The 24,184-nt window shown below is 32.9% G+C and overlaps 2 protein-coding genes across 2 annotated transcripts; one reads left to right on the forward strand and one right to left on the reverse strand.

Annotated features, from left to right (window-relative positions):
- Positions 1–2,640: 2,640 nt before the first annotated feature.
- LOC120258469 (putative ubiquitin-conjugating enzyme E2 38) lies at positions 2,641–7,092 on the forward strand. The gene is made up of 8 exons (XM_039265890.1): positions 2,641–2,816; positions 2,888–2,993; positions 4,675–4,809; positions 4,932–5,378; positions 5,439–5,502; positions 5,916–6,055; positions 6,148–6,459; positions 6,554–7,092. Exons 1-8 carry the CDS (start codon positions 2,776–2,778, stop codon positions 6,857–6,859), a joined length of 1,551 nt encoding a protein of 516 aa, XP_039121824.1. The 5' UTR covers positions 2,641–2,775; the 3' UTR covers positions 6,860–7,092.
- A 113-nt stretch (positions 7,093–7,205) lies between these two features.
- LOC120258470 lies at positions 7,206–8,745 on the reverse strand. The gene is made up of 2 exons (XM_039265892.1): positions 8,480–8,745; positions 7,206–7,613 (listed from the first exon to the last, which is right to left on the reverse strand). Exons 1-2 carry the CDS (start codon positions 8,649–8,651, stop codon positions 7,330–7,332), a joined length of 456 nt encoding a protein of 151 aa, XP_039121826.1. The 5' UTR covers positions 8,652–8,745; the 3' UTR covers positions 7,206–7,329.
- Positions 8,746–24,184: the final 15,439 nt, after the last annotated feature.

Raw genomic sequence — 24,184 nt, forward strand, 5'->3', positions numbered from 1 at the left:
GCCGACCAATGATTAGACATAGGGGAATGAAGATACTGGCACATTCTGTTTACTAAATATGCTACATCAAGTTGAGTAATTGTCAGATATTGAAGAGCTCCGACAATACTTATATACTAGGGTTCTTTAGTTTTAGTTAAAAGTGTACCTCATATCTTTGATAGCTTTTCTGTAGACGCCATAGGAGTAGAAATAGGCTTGCAATTTGACATGTTTGCTCTCATGAGTAAGTCACCAATGTATTTTTTCTGGGTTAATGCAATGCCATCTTTCTCTTGTATCACTTCAACTCCAAAGAAATAGTGCAAATCACCCATGTCCTTGATTTCAAAATCCTTTTGCTATTGCTTGAGTAGTTATTCTGTGGCTTGAGTTGAGGAGCTTGCAATAATAATATCATCAACATAAATTAAAATGTTAATGATATTTCCATTGTGATTGTAAATGAACAAAGATGTGTTAGCCTGTGATGGAACAAATCCAAGCTCCTCAAGTCTTGAATAACAAGCTCTTGGTGCTTATTTAAGGCCATATAGAGCTTTATCCAGCTTGCACATATGCTGTGGATAGTGTGGATCTTCATAGCCCGGTGGGTTTTTCATGAAAACATCCTCTTCTAACACTCCATGCAAAATGGCATTTTGAACATCGACTTGTCTTAGCGTCCAACCACGAGAGATAGCTAGAGCAAGAATAAGTCTAACTATTGTAGATTTCATAATCGAGCTAAAAGTGTCTTCATAGTCCAAGCCATACCTCTGTTTGAACTGCTTTGCTACAAGCCATGCCTTGTACTAATCAATACTGCCATCAGCTTTGCACTTCAATTTTAACATCCATTTGTAGTTAATCAAGTTCTGACCATGCTGACTTGGAACAAGATGCCATGTCTTGTTTCTCATCAAGGCTTCATATTCATTGTCCATTACCTGGCTCCAGTGAGGATCATGAATAGCTGTAATATGACTTGAGGGCTCGAACACTTCAGTTGTGAATGTTGTCCTTCCCTTGAATGAGTATCTGATAGTACCATCTGTGCATTGTTTGGGTTTGTGTCTGTTATCTTGAAGCCCAATGTGCATGCCCTTTTGTGGTGGTAGCTATAGAAGATTCTGAATAGGTGCTGTGATCAATACCTGCAGAGTTAATGGCAGTGGCAATAGGCAAAGCAACATCTATATCTTGCATATGGTCACTTATAGAGGGAAGAACAATAGCAGGAATTATAGTGTGGAAGGAAAAAGAGATTCAGAGGAAGCAAAACATCATTACGATGAAAGGAATGTGTTTGAGGAATTGTGTCATGAGCAAAAGGAAACACATATTCATCAAAGATGACATCTCTTGAGATATAAACATGCCTAGTAGGTTTATGCAAACATTTGTATCCCTTATGAAAATTACTGTAACCAATGAAAACACATTGCTTAGACTGAAATTGAAGTTTATGAGCATTATAAGGCCTCAGATTTGGGCAACATGCACATCCATATGTTTTCAACAGTGAGTAATTAGGTTTAGAGCCAAAAAGTTTTTCTATAGGTGTACATTGAGCAATAACTTCACTAGGTAGTCTATTTATTAGAAAACATGCAATGGAGAAGGCCTCATCCCAAAATTTCAAAGGCAGTGATGCTTGTGCAAGCAAAGAAAACCTGGCATCCACAATGTGTCAGTGTTTTCTTTCGGCTGACCCATTTTATTGATGGGTATAAGGGCAAGAAATCTGATGTTTGAGATGTGCAAGGTTTGGTATTTCATCTCCCCCATCAGACTAAACAGAGTTAATTTTCTTATTTAATAGTTGTTCTACACTTTGTTGAAACTGAATAAAGACTTGAGCAACATTAGACTTGGATTTGGTAAGATAGAACCAAAAATTAATTTTTTGAAATCATCTATAAAACTAACATAATAGCGGTATCCTCCTACTGAGGTGATAACAGGGCCCCACATCAGTGTAAGAGGAGATGAGGATATATTGTTTGAGAGAGAAAAAGAAAATTGGTGGCTCTTGACCTGTTGACAAGCATTGCAAACATGTGTAATGTCTTTGGTCTAAGCCACAGGGAGATTATTTGTATGAAGAACACGATGAACAATAACTGGAGAGGGATGACCAAGTCGACAGTGCCATAGATCCTAAGTAACCTTGACAATGATGAAAGGTTTATTGCTCAACAGCATGGGAGACATCATCCTTTGGATGCGAAGCCTCATCCAGAGGTAGCGAAACTTGCCCCCACGCAAGGATCCACAACCCCCACCAAGTCTTCGTGAATCCACGACTCATGACACAAGAAGGTTTCTAGCTAACCATGTGGCAACCCTCTTTGGTATGTGTCGGTCTTCCTAAATCCATGATCCAAAACACATATTTTGGACGTATTTAAAATGTATCACAATGTGAACAAATTGCATAAGCAAAAAAATATGGAATTTAAAAACAGAGAATTTGTAGTATAACAAATTATTAAAGGAACTGATCAGAATGATTGAAAAGTCAAAAGAAAGAATAAATGATTTTCCTTTTTAATTTTGTTTTGATATTCAAGAGTTTGTTTATTAAAGTGGTGATTTTGTAGGGGTGGATATGTAAAAACACACAAAAATAATAATAATAACAACAACAAATTTGAGAATCCAAACTAACCCCGTTTCTTCCCATTCGTTCTTGCTTAATAATCTCGTTCTCGCCGATCTCTTCTTGTCCTCGCGGCGGAGATCTCGAAGCTGAGACGACGATCACGACCATTCTGGGCTCCGAACCGGGGCATGGAGCCGAAGCCGATCGTCTTCAATCCGTTGATGGCCAAGTTCGATCGATTCTCTCCTCGTTCCATTTCGTTTTGTGATCTCATTTCTCACGATTTCCTTTTTTTCTCAGGCCTCTCTTCCCCTTCTCCGATGATGTGGTTCCCATGGAGGCGTCTTCGTCCTCGTTGCCACCGTCTTTTACTGCGATTGTGCAATCCACGCGCAGGAGCACTCAGGTCTCTCTGTCTCTTGATCTTGTTGTACTGATTCTGTTTTGGATCGCGTGAATTTTTTCTTCTTTTGACGAATTTATCATGTTGGAATTGTTTATTAGTTGGCTTAGTTGACAATTGTGTGTTTGTGGCGTTGTTGGAGTGAGATCAAAGCTGAATTTGTTATCTGGATTGCGTACCCTACGTATGAGGGTTTAGTTTTGGAACTCAATTTTGGTTCTTTATTTTTTTATTTTTTATTTTTATTTTTAAGATTTCAGCTTGAAAGTAAGGGACTTTGGAGTGTGAATGGTCCTACATGATTGATCAAGTCTCAACCTCAAAACTTTGGTTGGTAGAGAGTTAGGGGACAACTTAGGGTTTAAAGTTGGATCAGATTCGAGATTGAATTGATTATCAAGAATTACTAAAACGATAAAGAATCACAATTCATGGTGTTTACTAATGTTGCTATCTTGCTCTTTCTTAATGTGAAGGCAAGCTTTGTATGTTAATCAGCTGGTCTATGCGTAAAAGTCTGTTTGTTTTGTGTAGCATCTGTAGCCTGTTGAAAATAAAGGTTTTTATTTTATATAAACTTGGGAGGCATGAGATTTTGATATAATAAACACATATCAATTCAAGTCTTGGGGAGCTATTGTGTTAGTTCCAGAATGACAGGACTAAACTATTCCGCAGGCAAGCCTCAGGTTATTTGTTGGTTTTGTGATTATGTGTGTGTGACAGGTTTTGTTTGTTCCTTTTTTTTGTAACAATGGATCTTATGTGACATCTCCAACTTTGCTGTGTCTGAAGTATTGCAAGGACTCATCATCTTGGAAAGCTTGGTATTTGGACAAATTTAATTACTTGAAGTGTTTCAAGCATTTTTATGTTGGAAACAAAGTATCATACCAAATATTATTAAGAAAGAATTATCCATAGTTTGGCTTACTGATAAACTAAGCTTTTTTAAAGAAAGAGTCTTTTTTTTTTGTGTTACAGCTTCTCTGTGTTTGACTTACAGAAATTTAGGCATTTACATGATTGCTTGCCTGGAAAATATTCATTTAACTGAATACCATAGCAAGGTAATATGACTCAGGGAGACAATTGTTATTTGAAGTATGTATTGGGCAAACTCCAGAACACCTTATCAAGTTTATTTGTTCTGTTATTTGACCCATTATTTTTAAAACTTAAGTCTTAGCAGCTTAAGTAGTTATGTTTGTTATGCTTTTGAAACTCACTGTATATTGTTTGTTATCCTTTCATCAAGTCAATATGCTCATTAGCAAATTTCCAAGTTTTATGCTTAGCAGTTTTCACCTGAAAGGATAGGTGAAGACTTTGGTTGCGTTTGGTACATGGGAAAGTTGGGTACTTTCCTTGAAAAGTAACACATGGGATTTTGTTTATCATGTTTGATAGAGTATTTTTGCTGGAAAGTAACTTTGCCATGGGTGACAAATTCCATTAAAATGAAGGAAAGTGATTTCCCCACGAATTCCATGGGAGACAATCATAGTGTCACTTAAGTAAAGGATTTTTAACAACTGTTACCACCAATAATTTTTGTTTTTTAAATTTGACCCTAAAAAAAAATTATTCTTCTCCCTGTCTAAGATCTATTGCTCTTGATCAATATGTAATTTTAATTTGTAGATCAGTTTTTCTGAACTTGCTAAAATTATCTGTACTCCAGGATAGTTCTCCTGATGTGATTGATATTGATATGGATGATGCTGTAATGGAAACTCCAGTTACAGTGAAAAGTTTATCAGACTACAAGAATAAGCAAATTGTGGGATATGATAGCAATTGGCAAAACCTAGTGAAGGTAAGCACTTTTACATGTCCAGTCAAATTTTTTGCTTAGGTTGAAGCATGCTTTAGATGAATACCATTTTCTTATCTGGACTTCATTTTGTTCCTCTGTTATCTTCCCTTTGTTTTACATAGGATGCTTTGGCAGAGGATGTAATCGATTCAGTTGCATATAATGGCCCAAAAGAGGATGATATGCTGGGTTTTCTAAATGGTTCTGATCCGGACTCGTCTAATTCCAACTATTATAATGAAGATGAAGACGAAGATGAAGGTGAAGAAGAAGATGAAGATGATGAATTTGGCTATGATGAGGATGATCATGTTGGGCATGCAACCAATCAGGATTACAATTATAGTCTGGCAGCTACATTTGATGGCTTGGGTCTGCCTACGGGGGTGGAAGCAACTTTATCATGGTTGCAGGATTCTTCTGTCAAGATGCGTAGCATGCAAGAAAAGATCCAGGATGAAATTGACCGGAGATTTAAAGCTTTTAAGCAATTTGATACTGTGCAAGATCACTCAGATCATTACTTCTTTAGGGGAAAGGGTGGTGTAGCATTACCGGAAATAAAAAAGGTAAATCAGTGTAATTTTTTAATTAGACCCGTTACTAAACCTAATTATTGCCATTGACAGCCACCCAAGGAATGGGTTACGAGGATTCAGAATGAGTGGAAGCTCCTAGAGAAAGATTTACCTGGTGAGTATAGTTTTGATAGTGAGCATTTTATTATCTGTTTTAATGTGTGGTATTTTACTTCATGGTCATCATCTATATTGATTTTGATACCTTCTACTTTTGATTATGACAACCTGGCTTTGAATCTGTTGGTCATATTAGTCTCTTCTTAAGTTTAAAGAATATCTTAAATCATTTGGAAAAGTTTGTTTTGGGGAGATTGATGGATCTGTATCCTTAAAATTTGGTCACCCCTCTATCTAAACTATGAAACTATTATTGTATCTTTTAATATTTTAAGAAGGATTTTTTTTATCTGAAGTTATCTGCCATGTTCCTTGTAATTTGCCATTAATAAGATGTTAAAAAACTCTTTTCTGATTGTATGCCTTCATATGCATGACCTTTCATTTTGGGTTTCTCTGTCTTGATAGAAACAATATATGTTCGGGTTTATGAAGAAAGAATGGACCTTCTGCGAGCTGTTATGGTAGGGCCATCGGGAACTCCTTATCACGATGGCCTCTTCTTTTTTGACATTTGCTTTCCTCCAAATTATCCCCACTCACCTCCAGTGCGTATCACCATTTTGGTATTTCATAACATTTTTGTTTCTTTCACTAACGTACACCATGAAAGCCTTATTTTTCACATTTTCCTTTGTAGCAAGCACATTACCATTCTGGTGGGCTTCGAATCAATCCAAACTTGTATTCAAATGGGAAGGTTTGTTTGAGTCTTCTCAACACCTGGCCTGGTACTGGGTGTGAGAACTGGAACCCAAAAAAGTCTACAATGCTGCAAGTCTTGGTCTCCATTCAAGCTCTCATATTGAACGCAAAACCTTACTTCAACGAGCCGGGTTATGAACAATATGCTAACACCCGGCATGGTGAAGAGCGGTCCAAGCACTACAATGAGGAGACCTTCTTGCATTCTTGCAAGACCATGCTGTACTCGCTGAGAAGGCCACCAAAGGCATGCACCATCCTGCACCAATTGTTGCTTCCTTAGCTTCTTCAAGTACAATTCCCAAAGTTTATCATAACTAATCTTGTTTTGGTCCTATCAGCATTTCGAGGATTTGGTTGCTGGACATTTCCGCGAAAGGGGGAAGACCATCCTCACTGCATGCACAGCTTACATGAGAGGAGTCGAGGTTGCAAGTCCTATTACAGATGATGACGATGACAATGGAGTTATTCCCAAAGTGATGATAGATGACGGACGTAGATCCTCGTTCAAACCCTCGCTTATGAAGCTATTTGAGGATCTTTTGATGGAATTCACTGTAAAAGGAGCTGAGTGTACAAAGTTTCTTGATCAAAAAGCGAAAGCTGGAGCTTCCAATGCAAAAGATGCTGCCGCACTGCTCTGAAGTTATGAGATGAATCTAATCAACTAGTTTTCTCCAGTTATTCAATAATTCTCTGTTGGTTATCAGAATGGCACTGATGCAGTATAAACTATGTTAGTTTTATTAGTCTCCTTTGGAATTCTGTAAATATGATGTAGATATTTCATAGGTTACAATTTTGATCTTTCTAGGTGCATTGCAAATTGTGGACAGTGATGATCTTTTTCAGCGTAATATTGCATGCTTATCTGAAATGGTCTCTCTCTCTCTCTCTCTGGTTGGCCGGAATATTCAACGGTAGTTAAATTTGCAAATGTACCCCGAATATGCTTACCCTTGGTTAGGCATGATATTACAAAAACATTCCTTCTAATTATAAAAAAGCTTTATTATAATTAACATCCATAACTATTTACACATGCAGTTGCTAGTCTTGCTACTATATATATAATAATACTAGCTTATAGAGAGGGGGATATATGAATGTTGATTTAGTTACAGAGCTGAAACTTATCAAAGGACTTGAGGAACCCTAGGGCAAATTCCCTAGCTTTATTCGGCATTGGTATAGCCGGAGATTTTGTTTGGAAATCAGCTTTCCATTCGGCGATGCACTGGTTGTTCTCTACTCCGTTCATGGGGATGAAGGTGAAGGTGACACGATAGGGATCATACATGTCCCTCAGCTCCCCGGCAACCACCTTGTAGGTCACTGACTTGCCCCATTCTACCTCCTCTATCTCCTCAATGGATTCCTTCACGTAACCCCGAACAGCTATGTGCACGGCATGCATGGATGCATGAAATACTCATGCAAATTTAATAAATTTACTTGTTCAAAATATTTTATTATTATTGTTAGTTGTTATTATTATTATTTGGTTTGTAGTGTTGAATCAAATTAGCACATGTTTCAATTTTGAGGGGTGATATTTTCACCTCTAATTGACATTTGTTTATGCTATTTATTTGAAGAGTACAATAAGAATTGTCTTCTATACCCAATTTATCTTCTTGTAATGAGACATAAATGTTAGATGTTACATGATGTTAGACAAAATTTTATATTCAAATATCTCCAATTTTAATCAAAATAAAATTATTTGTTTTTGATAATGAAGTAATTTAAAAAGTTAAACTATATTTTTTTTACTATTTATATTACCACCATATTAATGGTTGAGCGGTATGCGTGCAAATAGTATGTATGGTATGGTAATTTATCAATGTTACAAAAATAAATATATATACATAATTATTTTTCATATTTTTATTTGTGCAACTGAAAAAAAGGGAAAGGGATTAATATAGGAAAACAGTGAAGGATTTTAATTATAGGGCTTATATTTAAATAAAAGAAAAACAATTAGATGAAGATACTTCTCTAAAATTTATAAATATGTTCTTAGAATCCCCTTTTTTGTTCAAACTATTTGTGCTAAATGTTCTTACCTCCATTCAATTTTGTTAGCTTAGAGAGGTGTTCACAAATGAGTAAAAATAAAAAATAATTATGTATAATGTTATAATATACATATATATAAATATATAAATAAGAGTTATATAGGTTTATACATATAAACTAGCAAACAAAAATAATGAACATTGACAACTGCAAAAAGTAGAGATGATGAGCAGTACCAGGTCCCAATGTGAATAACCTCAAGCTCCCAGGACTACCATCACCTTGAAGATACTCAGCTCTAGCAAGCATACTTGGATTTATCTTACCTATTATTTCATTGTTCCTGTATATCTCCCATGCTTTCTCTGCTCCAATATTCAGAACTACTTGTCCCCTCATACTCTTCATTCTTCTCCTAGTTGTTGTTATTGTTGTTGTTGCTGTTGTTGTCTGTTCTCTTCAATGGTTGATGATGCACTTTTTATAGTTTAAATTCTATATAATTATATATATATATATATATAGACCATATATTCCATATGACAATGGAGACAAGAAGGGTATATATCATGTTATGGGTATTTCTTATATCAAATTAAGATGATCCAAAGTGAAGCTTCTTTTTTTTCCCCTGCTTTTAATTAATGAAATATCATCATCCGTTGATAGTGTTTGGTTTTCATTCTCTAATGACAAAAAGGAAATCTTCAATGGGTCCATTCAATTTATTTGGTTCATTATTGCAACTAGTGCTATTTGTTTTTATTGTTAGGAGTGGAGTCTTTACCGTAGGAAAAGCATCTTTGAGTTTGCTTTCAAAATGATGTCGGTCTAAAAGCTTTCGTCAATGTTTTAATAATCGGACCTGTTATCGAACCAGTTAGGCAACCGGTTCCGGTCCAACCGGTTGAACCGGTTGAACCGGCCGGTTCAACCGGAATTAATTTTTTCAAATAAATAAATACTTAAAAATTAAAAAAAATAAAAAATAAGTAAAAAATAACTTCAAAAATAAAGAAAAAATAATAAAAAAAATACAAAATTAGATATGACAAAGTTAAATTACCTTTATAAGATCACAAAGTCTCAACTTTAATGTTTAATAAATTAATATACAAACATACAAAGATATAACTATACAACAAATATTAAAAAATAAATAATTAAATAAAATATAAGTATACAAGTATACAACAACAATAATGATTAAAAAATAAAAACCAAACCATTGAAATGTTTAGTTTAATACTTTAACTTTAATGATTTAATTATTGATTAGCATAAAATTATAAGTTAATTATAATAAATTAATGATAATAAATCATAATATATTAATATCTTACGCCATTTTGTCTTTTATTTTTATTTTTTACTTTTTTGCCTTTTTGAAATTTGGACCAATTTAATAAGTTTATTAACTTTGTTTAAGTTTTTAATTATAAAATAAATAAACCAATTAAATAATTTAAATTAATAAATTAGCCGGTCCGGTTCAACCGGTTCACTGGTTCACCGGTTGAACCGGTTGAACCGGCCGGCCCGGTTCATTACTATTTTATGTGAGTAATCGGACCGGTTTACCGGCCGGTTCCCGGTTCAACCGGTTCAACCGGCCGGTCCGGTCCGATTTTTAAATCACTGGCTTTCGTAGTTAATGCTTTTTACCTGAATATTCATTTTTGGTGTTTTAATTTAATGAAAGAGGAATAACTTTTTTCTTTTTGCTTGTTCATCATCAATCATCACTCAATATATATATATATATTTTATAAAATTATATATTTAAGGGTGGACCTCAACAGTTAGCCATCAATTTTTATCTCGGCTCTCTTAATATATATATATTCGTTCACATAAAACTTTTATGATAATTAGATATTTAAGGATACTTTAAAAGTATGAAACTTATCCCATATAATTAATAATAAATTAATACACACTAACAATTTAATACAAGTAATAATAAAATGGCATATAATAGTGTGATAAATTTAGTTCAATTTCAACATAAAACCTCCCTTAAAAGTTCTTTAACTTTATCATACCTATCACCTGTTAGAAATCTATGTAGATAATAAATAGGCTTGAAACTTGTTGATGAACATTTCCCTAAAAGCATTATTGGTACCCCTCCTTTGAGATTGCTATAGGGTTTGAATGCAAATAGCTTTAGTGGATAAAACAAGCCTTTATTATTTTTGCACTGAGAAAACTGGGATTGGAAAAATGAAAGTAATTATTGATCTCTCTTTAGTTTTAAGAACTTAAGATGGTTGTTTGTGATGTTTGAAAACTATTAAAAGTTTGTTAATAGTTTTTCAGAAGATACAACTTTTTAAAATATAATTATCATTGAAAAGATGCAAATATCATATCCATTAGATAATAACGAAGAGATGTAAACTATCCGTTATATAGTAACAAGTAACAAGTAGATGTCTTTTCAAACGACAACTCAACTTTTTATAAATGATTTATTTAATATATCTTTTAATTAGATAAGATATTTAAAATTTGAACATCATCTTCTTTAGTTTCAACAACACATTAATTTTGACCGGCTTTGTAAAACATATCTACAACTTCTATTGTGATGAACAAAGCTCCAACTTCATTGTTTGATTGTTTGCCAAAACACAAATCTTGTAATACATGACTTCATTATTCTTTTATTATCATCAAAGCAATTGCGGTCATATTTATAAGATTAGGATGGAATGACTCTTAGATCAATATTTCTAAAATTTGATTATATTCTTTTGTGAAAAAAGTTATTGGTTGGAATCAAGTAATTATAAATTTTCTTAATTGTTTGCATGAAATATTAATTTTTAGTTTCTAATAAAATTTTTTAAAGATATAAGTATTACTCCCTCCATTCATTTTTACTTGTCAATTTTACTTAATTCACACCGATTAACAAAACTTGATTGAAGCCAGTTGGTAACCTAAAATTTATAAAAATTATATTAACTTTCCAATATTACCCTCATTTAAAATATGCTTTGAAAAATGTAAAGTTGAGTATAATTTATTGGAAGTTGTAGAAAATGGGTAAAATTGAAAAACAATATTTAATGTCGCACAAAATTTCTAAATAGACAAGTAAAAAGGAACAGAGAAAAATTCCAAAATATGACAAGTAAAAAAGAGCGGAGGGAATATAAAATATTAGATAGAATGAATTTTAAAATTAGAATATGTTTAACTAAAAATTAAGTAGAAATAAATTGCAAACTCATTCCTTATCATTTAGACCCATTTATATTTTTAAACTTTAATTATATTTTTTGTGAAAAAAATTATTGCTTGACTCTTTTTGAGTAGATTGAATATTAAATATAAAATATGTAAAACTAAAAATTAAGTAGAAATGAATTTTAAACCCATTTCTAATTTTATATAAAAATATAAAAATTTAAAAAATAATTAGAAAATTTATTAAAGTCCTTAAATCTTTAAATAATAATTATAATAATTGTTGAAAAATATATTGGTGGTATATGTTGTGATTTTATAACATATAAATTTTCATATTAAAATTATTTGAAAATTTTAAGATGACTTATATATATAAAAATAGGTATTATTATTTTCTTAAAACACTTAATATATTTATAAATTTGTTATTTTTATTAGACTTATATGTCGTGCTTTTATAGTTATATCTTTTTATGTTAAAACTATTTGAAATTTTTAAATGACTTAGATATATAAATAGGTATTGTTATTTTCTTAAAACACTTAATATATTTATAAAATTAAAATGCATATAATAATAACTTACATATTAGTTATTTTAATTTTTTCAAAAATTAAAAATATAAAAATTTTTATAAATATATTTACTATTATTAGATAAAATGGTTTTTTAAAAAATGAAATATGCATAATAAAATTTTAAAAATAAGATAAAATTACAAACGGACCTTAATCTATTTCGTAAGTCTACTAGTAGATCCGTTTGTAAAAGTCTAAGTGGATGTAGATCCATTTAAGTTAAGATACAACTTGTTAAAAAAAGGGGAAAAAATGAAGCTAGTTCTTCCACTCTTATCCCTCTCTTGAAGGTGTAGCTCTAACCCTATTTCATATGAGACAAGGCCACAATAGTGCATCTTCGCAGCAATAGTTAAGAAAATTTGGAGGTTTTGGTTTCTCTACATCACTACACCTCAACATCATCATCAGCACCATCCCTTCCATTGTGTAAGATGTGTTCATTGTTCTCTCAATTGATTTGTTATTTGCTTCAATTGCAATTTCTAAGAATGTAGGACCCAACAACCTAAGCTTCACAATGCTAACCTTTTGCAAGCATTTGACTTCTTGCTCATTTTGTTACTAGATAATCTTCAAACAAAGAAATAATGTCAAACATGGGCAAGATGGAAAAAGTTCGTTTTCACTTTGAACTCAATTAAAGGTAAGCGTTTGCCTTCTTTTCAAGGAAATAAGCAAAAATATGTATATTCACAAAAGACATTTCTATTGGTTCTCTTATAGGAGACTATGAGAAAGAAATAATCACAATTTTGGCTTTATTTTATTATCATCAATTAGCATTATTCGATGGAGAGAATAATTAAAGGTAATTTTTTGTTATAAAAAAATATACTTTCAAATTTTACCAAGGAAAAAAAAATCTTGTTCTCTGGAGAACTCATGCATCATAAAAGCAGAAAATTTCAATCAAATTTTCAGTAATGATATATATACACAAATAATATATACAGATTTAGTGAAGTAGGCATTGTTGTCTATAGCACCCAATAAATACAAATGAAGGAATTGAAAATTCTCATCTTTTTTCAAATGCTTTGTTTTGTTTGTCCTATACATTCTTTTTCTAATACTTTGATGCATGTCCCACATGTTTTGTTGATGAAGTAGAGAACCAACCTAGAAAACTTTTGCAATAAATTCTCACTAGAATAGAGATCAACAAAGCATTTCAGGTTTGAAGACAAATGCCAATCTTTGTTGTTAATTAATCCTGAAATCTTTGAATGAAATGAAGAAATCTTTATTTTTTCTTTGAACTAGACAAAACTTTATGCATTTAGCAAAGAAGAAGAACTGATAAATCAACACCTAATTTGATTTGGTTCCACATCACATAGGAGACATTCAATCACTTGTCTTTCTGAATGTTTCGAATCTGAGACCAATATTAGGACCCAGGAGCACATGCAGTGACTTCAAAAGTCTTATCAGACAACACAATGAGCACATGCAAAAGCTAGTGAAAGTCCCATTGTTTTGTTGATATCACTCCTAAATTGTGTCCCCTATCTATAAAAATATCATATCACTGGTTTTGTGAGCATCTTTTGCTTATTTTCTGGAGAAGTAAGTCATTTCAAAACATGCATGCATTTCTTGTTTATTTTAAATATATAGTTTTCATATGAAAGTAATGTTTCTTTTCATTTCAGGGTAAGATAGGTCATCTCTCACTTTCTCTTTGAAAAGTTGAACTGTTCTTTGCATTAGTTAGCCAATGACAAGGAGAAGAAGCTTATTTAATTACTTTCTAGCTAGTTAACGAACAAATAAACCAATGATTAATTTTATCAATCTTCCATACTACTTTTATGATTTTAATCATAAAAAGTATTTATCTAATTATTTTGCCTTGTGCTACAACCCCTTGATCAGTTGAGCTCTTTTTGCTAACATTGGACATGTTTATAGATAATCTTATCTAGAATATTGGCAATTTTGCATATAGTGAAGTCGAACACTTTGCAAAGGTATTTTTTTTCTTTATATGAATTTAAAAAGCAAATTACATTTTTACAAATGATAGGTTCACATGTACGTATTCCATGCCACTAGATATGCATCACTTAACCATGCTGGGGCTTTAAATCATCACTGGATATTGTAATGTTGAATGCAAGCATTGATTTGTTATTCATGCAGTTTTACCTTTAAATACAATATTTTAGTTATCAGAGGCCCAATAAACAATGTTCAGTGATTTTATCATTTTATAACACATTGATTATTAAAATGATTTCATAAAGGAATTGGATGTATGTTAGGCTTATAAGATGGTCTTCTGAACCTTGATTTTTTTGCAAGATCTCAATGAATTTATTGATCTTGCAAAGAGGCATCTAGAATGTATTGATAGAATCAAAATCATCTAATGTCAAAATTGAGCCTTGCTGAAGGCTTTGTTTCTCACCTACTTATTTGGAGGAACCTTCAAATGCATTGGCTCAGAAATTATTTGACATTTTAAGAGCCACTAACCACGAGGTATTAGCTATGAAAATCATTCACAACTATTAGCTATCACATGAATGTTAAATTTCAAAGCGAATCATCAATTATCTGAGAGGAGCTTCAATGACTTTTACCAGTTTGAAAGAAATGTTATCGGTCGATAATGCAATACCAAGTAACCTTTACAATACAAAGAAGTTAGTTTAAGGCTTAAGTTTGCTAGTTGAGAAGATTCATTATTGTCTTAATGGATGCATGATATATGATGAGTGCAATTTATATAGATATTTTATATACCCTATTGTGTGTTTCACTTGTCCTTTTAGAAGTTTTTGTTATAAACCGATGCTACTTGAGATATGTTTGTTAAATGGTGCAGATAATTAGGGTTCGGACCAAAAGGAATGAATAAGATCTTATACAAAACAGCGTTGGAATACAAGTTTTAGGACAAGCAGGGTCTGAAGCACACCCAGGCTTAGAAGCACGGTTAGAAGAACGGGCGTGCTGAACCCCTCGTGTGTTTTATTGGAGTCTGCACAGAACTAAGAAGCACAGTTTCGCTGCCCCTAGCACCATCATCCTGAGGGAGCATAGGCGATAAGCTTGGGCATGCTTACCCTCGTGCATTTTATTGGAAATCTCATGGAAATATCAGCATGGTCACTATGCTCCTTGCATAAGCATGCTGTCAAAGCATCGGTAGTAAGCACGAGCGTGCTTACCCCCATGCGATTTACTTGTTTTGCGCTAAAATTAATTCCCAGGACTGGGGCCAGGCATGGTCATTAGCATGCCCATCAGCACGGGCGTGCTTAGATCAGGAAAGGGTTATTTAAGCCCTAAAGTTAGATTTCAAGATTATCTTCTTCTCTCTTTCTGGAGGCGCAGGTTACGACAACCATCGACACTCATTCAGGGCCAGATCTGAAGTGGAGATAAGCGTGGAAAAGGAGGATCATCGGCGGCAACCATTGTCAAGCCTTCTCCGACGTGATTGTTAAGCAAGAAGGAAGTTTAATGGACAATTCCTATTTCTCTTATTGCTTTCCTATGATTGTTTGTAAGACTATGAGGGACTAACCATCTTTTCGGTGCCTTGGATTGTAAACCTTGACTTCTAATGCTTTGATTTTAGTGATATTGGTGGTCTCCATTTTGTTTATATTGCTTATCTTTCTATGTGCTGAATGCCTTGATGCTTTTATGTTCCTAGCCTAATGAGGGAATTGCAGATAGCCGTGTGAGCATTGATTTTTCATTGCTAGTTAACCCTCGATTGGCTTGCTGTCTAGAGGGTAATATCTACTCCTTTAGCTAGGGCACATATTAGGGAAGGGGTTGAGTCTGCTCCGAGCCTTGCGTAAGGACATACGTTATCAAATCCTCCGTAGGTGTTCACCACGGTCCAAGAAGAAACTCTTGAATCATTGCCTAGTTATTGCATTTGTCACGGGGATAAATCCAGGGCACTGTCCTTTCCACTTCTATCTCTTCAACCTAGAACCCTGTCTCTTCTTCCTTCTTTATTCTTTTTTTTCCTTTAGTAAATTAATTAATTCAAACCAATCTTTGAGTCGGCTAGATATTAGGAAACAAACAAGTATCTAGTGCTATACTCGTCCTTGTAGATTGACTACCTGATCCTATTGGGTATTTTTTTACTACTTGTACGACCTGTGTTTTTGCAGATATGCAAGGGTGTATCAATATAGTGGAGAGAAGACTGAACTAATGAGTTACAAAATTTTTGTAAGTATCCTAGGTACAAGCGACAACAAGGTAGCTCATTTTTTTAAAAAATTGTGCATACAAGGAAATGTATTACATTTCTTTACTAATAAGATTACAAAGATTATATGCATTAAATACAACAACAAAAGAAATGAGATGGAATGCGGAGCTGTCAGAGCATGAACCTGAGGAAGGGGTCATGCACCATTGTTCTGAACTAGAGCTATTTGTTTTTATCTTTACAAGTGAAGTCTTTACCTTAGGAAAAGCATCTTTGAATTTTCTTTCAAAGTGATGTCGGTCTAAGTGCATTCATATTTAATGCTTTATACCTGAATATTCATTTTTTGGTGTTTTAATTTAATGAAAGAGGATTAATTTTTTTCTTTTTGATTGTTCATCGTCAATCATCACTCAATATATATATACTTTTATAAAATTACATATTTAAGGAAAACCTCAACAATTAGCCATCAATTTTTGTCTCAGCTCTCTTAATATATACTAGCTCGAGAAAGTAATTTGACATTATAAAAGCGATTAAAACCTAAAAATTGTTATACCATTACATTAGTTGAATTCCAATAGTTCAAATGTTCTTTGAATTTATCTTTTCCAATATGTTGTGGGAGATTCAACATTCTAAGCTTATCAGTTTCGTACTTATAATAATGTTCTTTTTTCACCCTACACTTATATGCCCTCCAATCATCTCCGATAGTAGCCAGAACCCACTATTTACCTTCTTGAGGGACTATGTATTTTTTCTGCACAAAGAATTATGTTTAATCAAATTATAAAACAACATGCCAAGTGTTTAATATGAAAAGAAATAATTAGATAACAAACAAGTAAGAATCTTATAAACCTGAACATATTCCCATAATGATTCTTTTGTAGACATTTTGCGCCAATTAGTGATTATAAGTGGGTGCAAGTGTTCAATTTTGAGCCAATGTTCCTAAGAAACTACTAAACTCACTCAAAGTCTTATCATTTGGGTCCTATTGGCTAATTTAATTCATTTTAGAATATTGGCTTTCGGTTTTCCTCATACCATGCATGAAATGCTTCATTACTATTTAACCTCTTTTCCCCTTATAGAAGGACCTGCATTATATGTAAAATCATTATAATTACATTATATTTACTATTTAACCTATTTTCCCCTTATAGAAGGACCTGCATTATATGTAAAATCATTATAATTACATTATATATTGATGCACTTTCCACAAGTGTAGGGGTCGCACACAAGTAATACAATAGTAGCCCATGAGGGGTAGGGTTATCGGACAATAGGGACTAGACTTCTAGTACTAGCTGATCTTCTAATATCTAACTGGATCACAAATTCAGGGTAAAGATGATAACTAAGTAACCTAAAAAGAGGGAAGGATGACAGGTAAGGGCTAGAACTGAACTAGGTGAGAAACGCAGAGATAGAGAAGTGCCCCAGACTAATCCCTCTACAGAAATGTGTATGGACTTGCTTCTACATAATTGCACTTATGCAGCGGTTATAAAACTGTTACAATAGGTTATCTATTGCAGCGGTTTTGTAGCGATTTTATATCATTGCAGACAATTTTCCAAGTAAGTATTACATTTGACTCAATCCGTTACAAAAACCATTGCACATTAGGATAGATATGCAGCGGTTATACAAGCGTTACAAATGTTAAAAACAACAGCGGTTCATAACCGCTACATATGCATTGTATTGCAACGGTTCTTAATAACCGCTACGCATGGGTTATGATATGCAGCGGTTTTTTATAATTGTTGCGTATATGTTATGATATGCAGCGGTTTTCTTTAAAACTGCTGCATATGAGACAAACATGTATAAGTTTCATAAAATTTATATTACATATGATAAAATCAATAAATTTAATAAATAAGAAAAAAAATATCATTTGTTTAAAATAAATTATATGAATAAATAAATGAGTTTGCTTTCATTATTTTTTAAATTTATTTAATGTATTTTTCTCATTTTAAATACATAATTTTAAATATATATATATATCAAATAAAAAAATAAATTAAATATTTATAAAAAATTGCAATTTTAATTTTTTTTATAAATAGTTAAAATGAATATTTTTTTGGTTGATTATGGGTTCATAAGAGTCCAAGTCCAATTCATGCATTAGAGTTCCATGAGTTCCCACTTTTTGCCAATGAACAGTCAAATAATTCTGCTAAACCCAATTAAAAACTAAATATACTAAAATAAATTACAGAGATTTAAATCATTCATCAAACTACTCCCTTTCTTACCCTTAGTTCCTAACAACTCACTTAATTTTAAATCATAAAAATTACCAAAAATAGTTAAATAAAAACTTAAAACCATTATGTAATAACTAATTACTAATGCGCAATTAATAAATATTTAACTTTACACTAAAAAAAGGAATATAAATCCAAAATACCCTTCTCCTAAATTGCCAAGATACATTGCACTGACCACACACCTATCAAATTGGCATTACTTTGGTATTCTCGTAATTAAAGACAAATCCAAGGGCATTTTCCTAACAAGGGTTATCCTCTGAAAATCTCCACTAACAACGCGCAATGTTGATGAATTTTATATTAAAAAAATTATTAATTAATTACATTTAATAAATAATTTATAATAAATATATTAATAAACATAAACCATTAATTCGAAATATAATTTCAATGATAATATATATAATTTTATCAATTAAATTGATTGTTTATTAAATTGTATTTTTTTTAGCAATTGGCTCCAACAATTGTTTAGAACTAATCAGTTTTAAAATACTATGCATAATATGAATTAGTTATTTTGTTAAAATTTTAGTTATTTTGCAAAAAGAGACTTATTTTAAACTAATGAATTAGTTATTTTGTTAAAATTTTAAATAAATTTACTATTTGGTATTTGTTAAAGGTTTTATTTTTTTTTCAAATATAAAATATTTATCACTTGTAAAAATAAAGATAAACCGGCCCGATTTATGAAAAAAAAAATCCCCAAAATCTAATTTAAAAAAAAAGAAATTCAAATTATAAAATTAACAAATATATTTCTACCTTTTTAAAAAACACATAGCATTGTTTTTCCCTAACCCTCACTTTGAGAAAACCCAATCCCTAACCCTCACGCTGAGAAAACCCAATCCCCCGTTGCATCTCCTCCGACTGTCAGCCCTTCGAAAGCCTCCGACTCCTTCTCCTTCTCTGACTCCTTCACCACGCCATCCACGCTGAGATCCCCGCCCAACTCCTTCTCCTTCTCCGACTGTCAACCTTCGAAACCCTCCATTAGTGCCCTGTCGAAGGGTGACACTTTCCTGGTCCGCATCTGTGAAGAAGATGAGTTCCAATTGAATTCCATGATTTATTAGAGAATTTTAGTGCAACCTTCGACTTTGAGGCATGCCTTGTCAAAGATAATAACTGTAGATAAGATGCAAGAATAGGAAAAAGATTATATGTAAATTAACAATCTTTTTATACATTTGCAAGGAATCTAAGTTATGTTGTTAACATGTTTATGGCCAAATGGTGTTTTGCAGCTCCCAGCAACTCTCCATCCAGGTGTTACTATTGTTATTTGTCCTTTGCTTTCTCTCATTCAAGATCAGATTGTTACACTTATTAGTAAGTATGGGATACCTGCGACATTTCTGAATTCTCAGCAAACAAGCTCACAAGCATCTGCAGTCATCCGTGAACTGAGGTAAGGTTCTATTTTTTTTAGCGGACCCCTATGCTCTTTCTTCTTTCAAAAGATTTTCTGGACGACATCTTATTCTTGTAATCTTAAGAAATATAGAGTGGAGGTTCCAATAAGAGAGAATTCTCATGTGATGCTATACAGAGAGAATAATTTTCCACAACTAAAACCCTATGCTAGGTATGAATCTGTGAAAGAATTTAGAATCTGTTGTTATGCTATGATACTGATAAAACAAATCTATGCTTGGCATAGATCTTAGATCCATGTATGGATATGATATTAGCAAACTTCAGAAGTTGTTTGCTCGTTTTCTTATTTCAACATCTACAGCTAATTTTGTAGACCCTATAAGAGTTATGATGAGTTAATATGTAGGAATTTCCACATAAAAAGCTTTCTTAATTTACATATAATCTTTTTCCTATTCTTGCATCTTATCTACAATATGAAATCTATGGGGAAGAACATTACATTTTTTTATTGGTCTTTAAATGAGTGGTATGTATGGTCACTCTTTATTGGTTTGATGTTCCTGAGTTATTCATTAATGTGATGTTCTTCTATTTCATGCTGCCTTACTTTTATGTTAAACACCATATATGCATAAACTCCTGGCTAGAATGAAATATATACTAACATATATTAATTTTCTTTTCTGATCTGCTTCTAATCCCAAGATTTATATGTATATAAATGAAATGAGTGTACTGAAATGTGAGCACACCATATTTGCTGATGTTTTCTTCAATGTGGAAAGGACTAAAGGAAACATGGCATGCTGTTAAATGCATAGACACATCAATCACAAAAACCAAAATGGTTCAAATCTTTAAACTGTATATGTATGTGATCATTCTGAATATAATATATATCTGGTTGATCACCATGACTTGAATATATTGGAATTACTCTTCTCTCCCTCTCTCTCAATAATCAACTTAATTTGCATGTGTAGTTACAAAGAAATCAGAAAATACTAGTATTTTTCTTGATGATTAGTAAGTTATCTTTTGCTTGAGAAATACCTTTACATGTTTAGATGATAAATAACATGAATACTCTTAAAATCACTTCTATTGTCCTTTAACTAACTCACCGAGAATATACTGATAGCTACAACAAAGGCTTTATATATATATATGATAAAAAGAGAAGGAGAGTAACCTAACAATTATATACTCCCGAATTGCCTTGTATTGGATTTATTGAAACCAATGAACAATTAACAAACATATTTCATGGCATCACTTGATCATCAGATAAAGGCAAAGCTCATGAAATAGTTTGAATGCAAGTCCTACACCAACGGTTATATGTATATGTTCAAAAACTGTTCAACTATTTAATTAATGTGTGTGTGTGTGTGTGTGTTTTTCCTTCTTTTTCGTTTTTCTATTTCTTCCAATTTAGATCCTTATTTTTGGTCATTAGTGTTTGTTAACATATTTTTGACATGTTTTGTTTTTGTTTTAGGACTTGAGTTCAATGCAATAACTTATCTAATATTTTGTTATTAAAGGCAAGCATGCAATTGTGATTTATTTTCAATTTTTTTATGAATTATGATTTGCTAATTACTATATCCCATAAATATATGTAATGCCCATGAAGTTCATTTTTCTTTTTTATAAACAGTTGAAAGTGATGAGTAATAGAAGTAGAGAATGGATGGCTCTCCCAAGAGCTAGTGAGGCATATATTAGCGGAGTTGATAGTTTTCTAGATATGGCTTTTCAAAGGACTGCGCAAGGACAAGAAATACTTTGCCCGTGCAAAAAATGTTTGAACCGTAATTGGTATTATAGAGCAATAGTCAGAGAACACTTGATAGTCTATGGTTTCTTAGAAGGCTATACTGAGTGGGTATTCCGTGGAGAAGGATTGTCAATGTATTCTGAAGGATTACCATCACATAGTAATGAAGGACTTGATCCTCTTGATGACATGGATGATATGTTGCAAGATATGTATAGAGATGTAGCAATTAGAGAGCAAAACCTCCCAAGGATTTGTGAAGGTCCTAATACGGAGGCAAAGAAATTTTACAAGTTAATGGAGGAAGGCCGACAGGAGCTTTATCCAGGGTGTAAGATTTTCTCACGGCTTTCTTTCATTGTTCGATTATATCTTTTCAAGTGTCTCCATGGGCTAAGTAATGTGGCATTTGGTGACCTTCTAGATTTATTAAAAGAAGCCTTTCCTGATGCTACAATTCCGAATTCTTTTAATGAAGCTAAGAAGACAGTGAGAGATTTGGGTCTTGATTACAAAAAAAATACATGCATGCCCAAATGATTGTATGTTGTTTTGGGATGAGCATGAAAAATCAAATAATTTTCATGTATGTGGTGCTTCTAGGTGGAAATTGGAGGACAAATTTGCAGATGATAATGCTAAATCCTCCATTACACCTTCTAAGGTTTTACGATACTTTCCTCTTACTCCTAGGCTATAGAGGTTATTCATGTGTGAAGAGACAGCTACTGCAATTAGATGGCATGCAATAGATTGTCCGAATGATGTAAATTTAAGGCATCCAGCTGATGCCAAAGCTTGGAAAGATTTTGATAATTTGCATCTTGAGTTTGCTCAAGACCCTCGCAATGTGAGGTTGGGACTTGCAAGTGATGGGCTCAATCCATTTCGAATGATGAGCATTTCACATAGCACATGGTCCGTTGTGTTAATCAATTACAATTTATCACCATTGGTTTTTATGAAGTTTGAATATATTTTCTTGTCTATGATTATTCTGGGTCCTAGATCACATGGTAAAGATAATGATATCTACATGCAGCCTTTGATTAAAGAGTTGAAGCACTTATGGGAAATTGGTGTTGAAACATATGATGCCACAAGCAAACAAACATTTCTCATGTGGGTGGCATTATTATGGACAATTAGCTACTTCCCAACTTATGCTATGTTATTAGGATGGAGACACTAAAGGAATGTTAGCATGCCCTTATTGTAATAATGGGACTTGTTCCAAATATTTGAAGCATAGTAGAAAAATATGGTATATGGGTCATCGGAGATTTTTAGCCCAAAATCATCCTTGGCGTCATAACAAGACATCGTTTGATGGTACTATGGAGTTGAGAGATGCCCAAATCCATTTGTCAAGTTTGGATGTTGCACAAAAGTTATCAAATCATGTGAATGTTTTTGGCAAGACACAAAAAAAAGCCTCATGATAAAAATGATCCATGGAGGAAAAAGTCCATCTTTTTTTAGTTGTCATTTGGGAGAAAAATACTTTGTGCCATAATTTGGATGTCATGCACATTCAAAAAAATGTTTGGGAAAATTTGTTGGGGACATTATTAAATTTGGTTGGGAAAACAAAAGATCATCTAAAAGCACGCCTTGACCTTGAAGAAATGGGTTTAAGGAAATGGCTTCAACCTACTCAGATTAGATGGATGCAACAAGATTCAATATGCTAAAGCTTGGTATTATATGAGCCCACATGAGAAAACCCCTTTTGCAAAGTCGTCAAGAATGTAAAATTACCACAAGGGTTTGCATCAAATATTTCTCGGTGTGTGCAATTGGATGATAAGAAGATTCTAGGCTATAAAAGCCATGATGCTCATGTTATGATGCAATATTTACTTGGAGTTGCTGTGAGGAAGACATTGCCTAAAAATGTTGCCATTGTCTTAATCAAGTTGGGTGATTTTTTTCGGGGTATATGCAGTAAAGTTGTGAAGATGCATGATCTTGATCAATTGTAGAAGGAAATTATTGAAATTCTTTATCGTCTAGAAATGACTTTCATCCCAAATTTTCTTGATATAATGGTGCATTTGACTGTTCATTTGGTAAATGAAATCAAACTTGGTGACCCTGTTCATTGTCGTTGGATGTTTCCAATAGAGCAAAACTTATGCATGTTTAAGTCTTTTGTTCGTAATCGGAGCCGTCCGGAGGGATCTATTGCGGAAGAGTATCTAGTCGAGGAATGCTTGGTATTTTGTTCGAGATATATGCTTGATGTTGTAAAAACAAAATTCAGCAGATATGGGAAGAATACTAATATGGCTACAATGGATGATGAAGCATCTCCTATTTTCCCTAAGCTTGGCCATCCAATTATGTGGAACAAGAGAAATATTGGCAAGACTTTCACTTTGGACCAAGAGGCCTTAGCACAAGCTCATCGTTATGCTTTGTTCAATTGTGAAGACAAACAAGTGGAGGAATACATCAAGTAAGAAGTAACCATGTCTCTTAAAAGATTTTG

This window comes from Dioscorea cayenensis, chromosome 4 (assembly GCF_009730915.1).
Source record: "Dioscorea cayenensis subsp. rotundata cultivar TDr96_F1 chromosome 4, TDr96_F1_v2_PseudoChromosome.rev07_lg8_w22 25.fasta, whole genome shotgun sequence".
NCBI classification, from domain to species: domain Eukaryota; kingdom Viridiplantae; phylum Streptophyta; class Magnoliopsida; order Dioscoreales; family Dioscoreaceae; genus Dioscorea; species Dioscorea cayenensis.

Coding starts and splice junctions, on each gene's coding strand:
- LOC120258469 (XM_039265890.1), top strand. CDS start 2,776: ATGGAGCCGAAGCCGATCGTCTTCAATCCGTTGATGGCCAA. Junction 5,379..5,438: donor CATTACCGGAAATAAAAAAG/GTAAATCAGTGT, acceptor TGCCATTGACAG/CCACCCAAGGAATGGGTTAC. Junction 6,056..6,147: donor ATTATCCCCACTCACCTCCA/GTGCGTATCACC, acceptor TTTCCTTTGTAG/CAAGCACATTACCATTCTGG.
- LOC120258470 (XM_039265892.1), bottom strand. CDS start 8,651: ATGAAGAGTATGAGGGGACAAGTAGTTCTGAATATTGGAGCAGAGAAA. Junction 7,614..8,479: donor GTTATTCACATTGGGACCTG/GTACTGCTCATC, acceptor CCGTGCACATAG/CTGTTCGGGGTTACGTGAAG.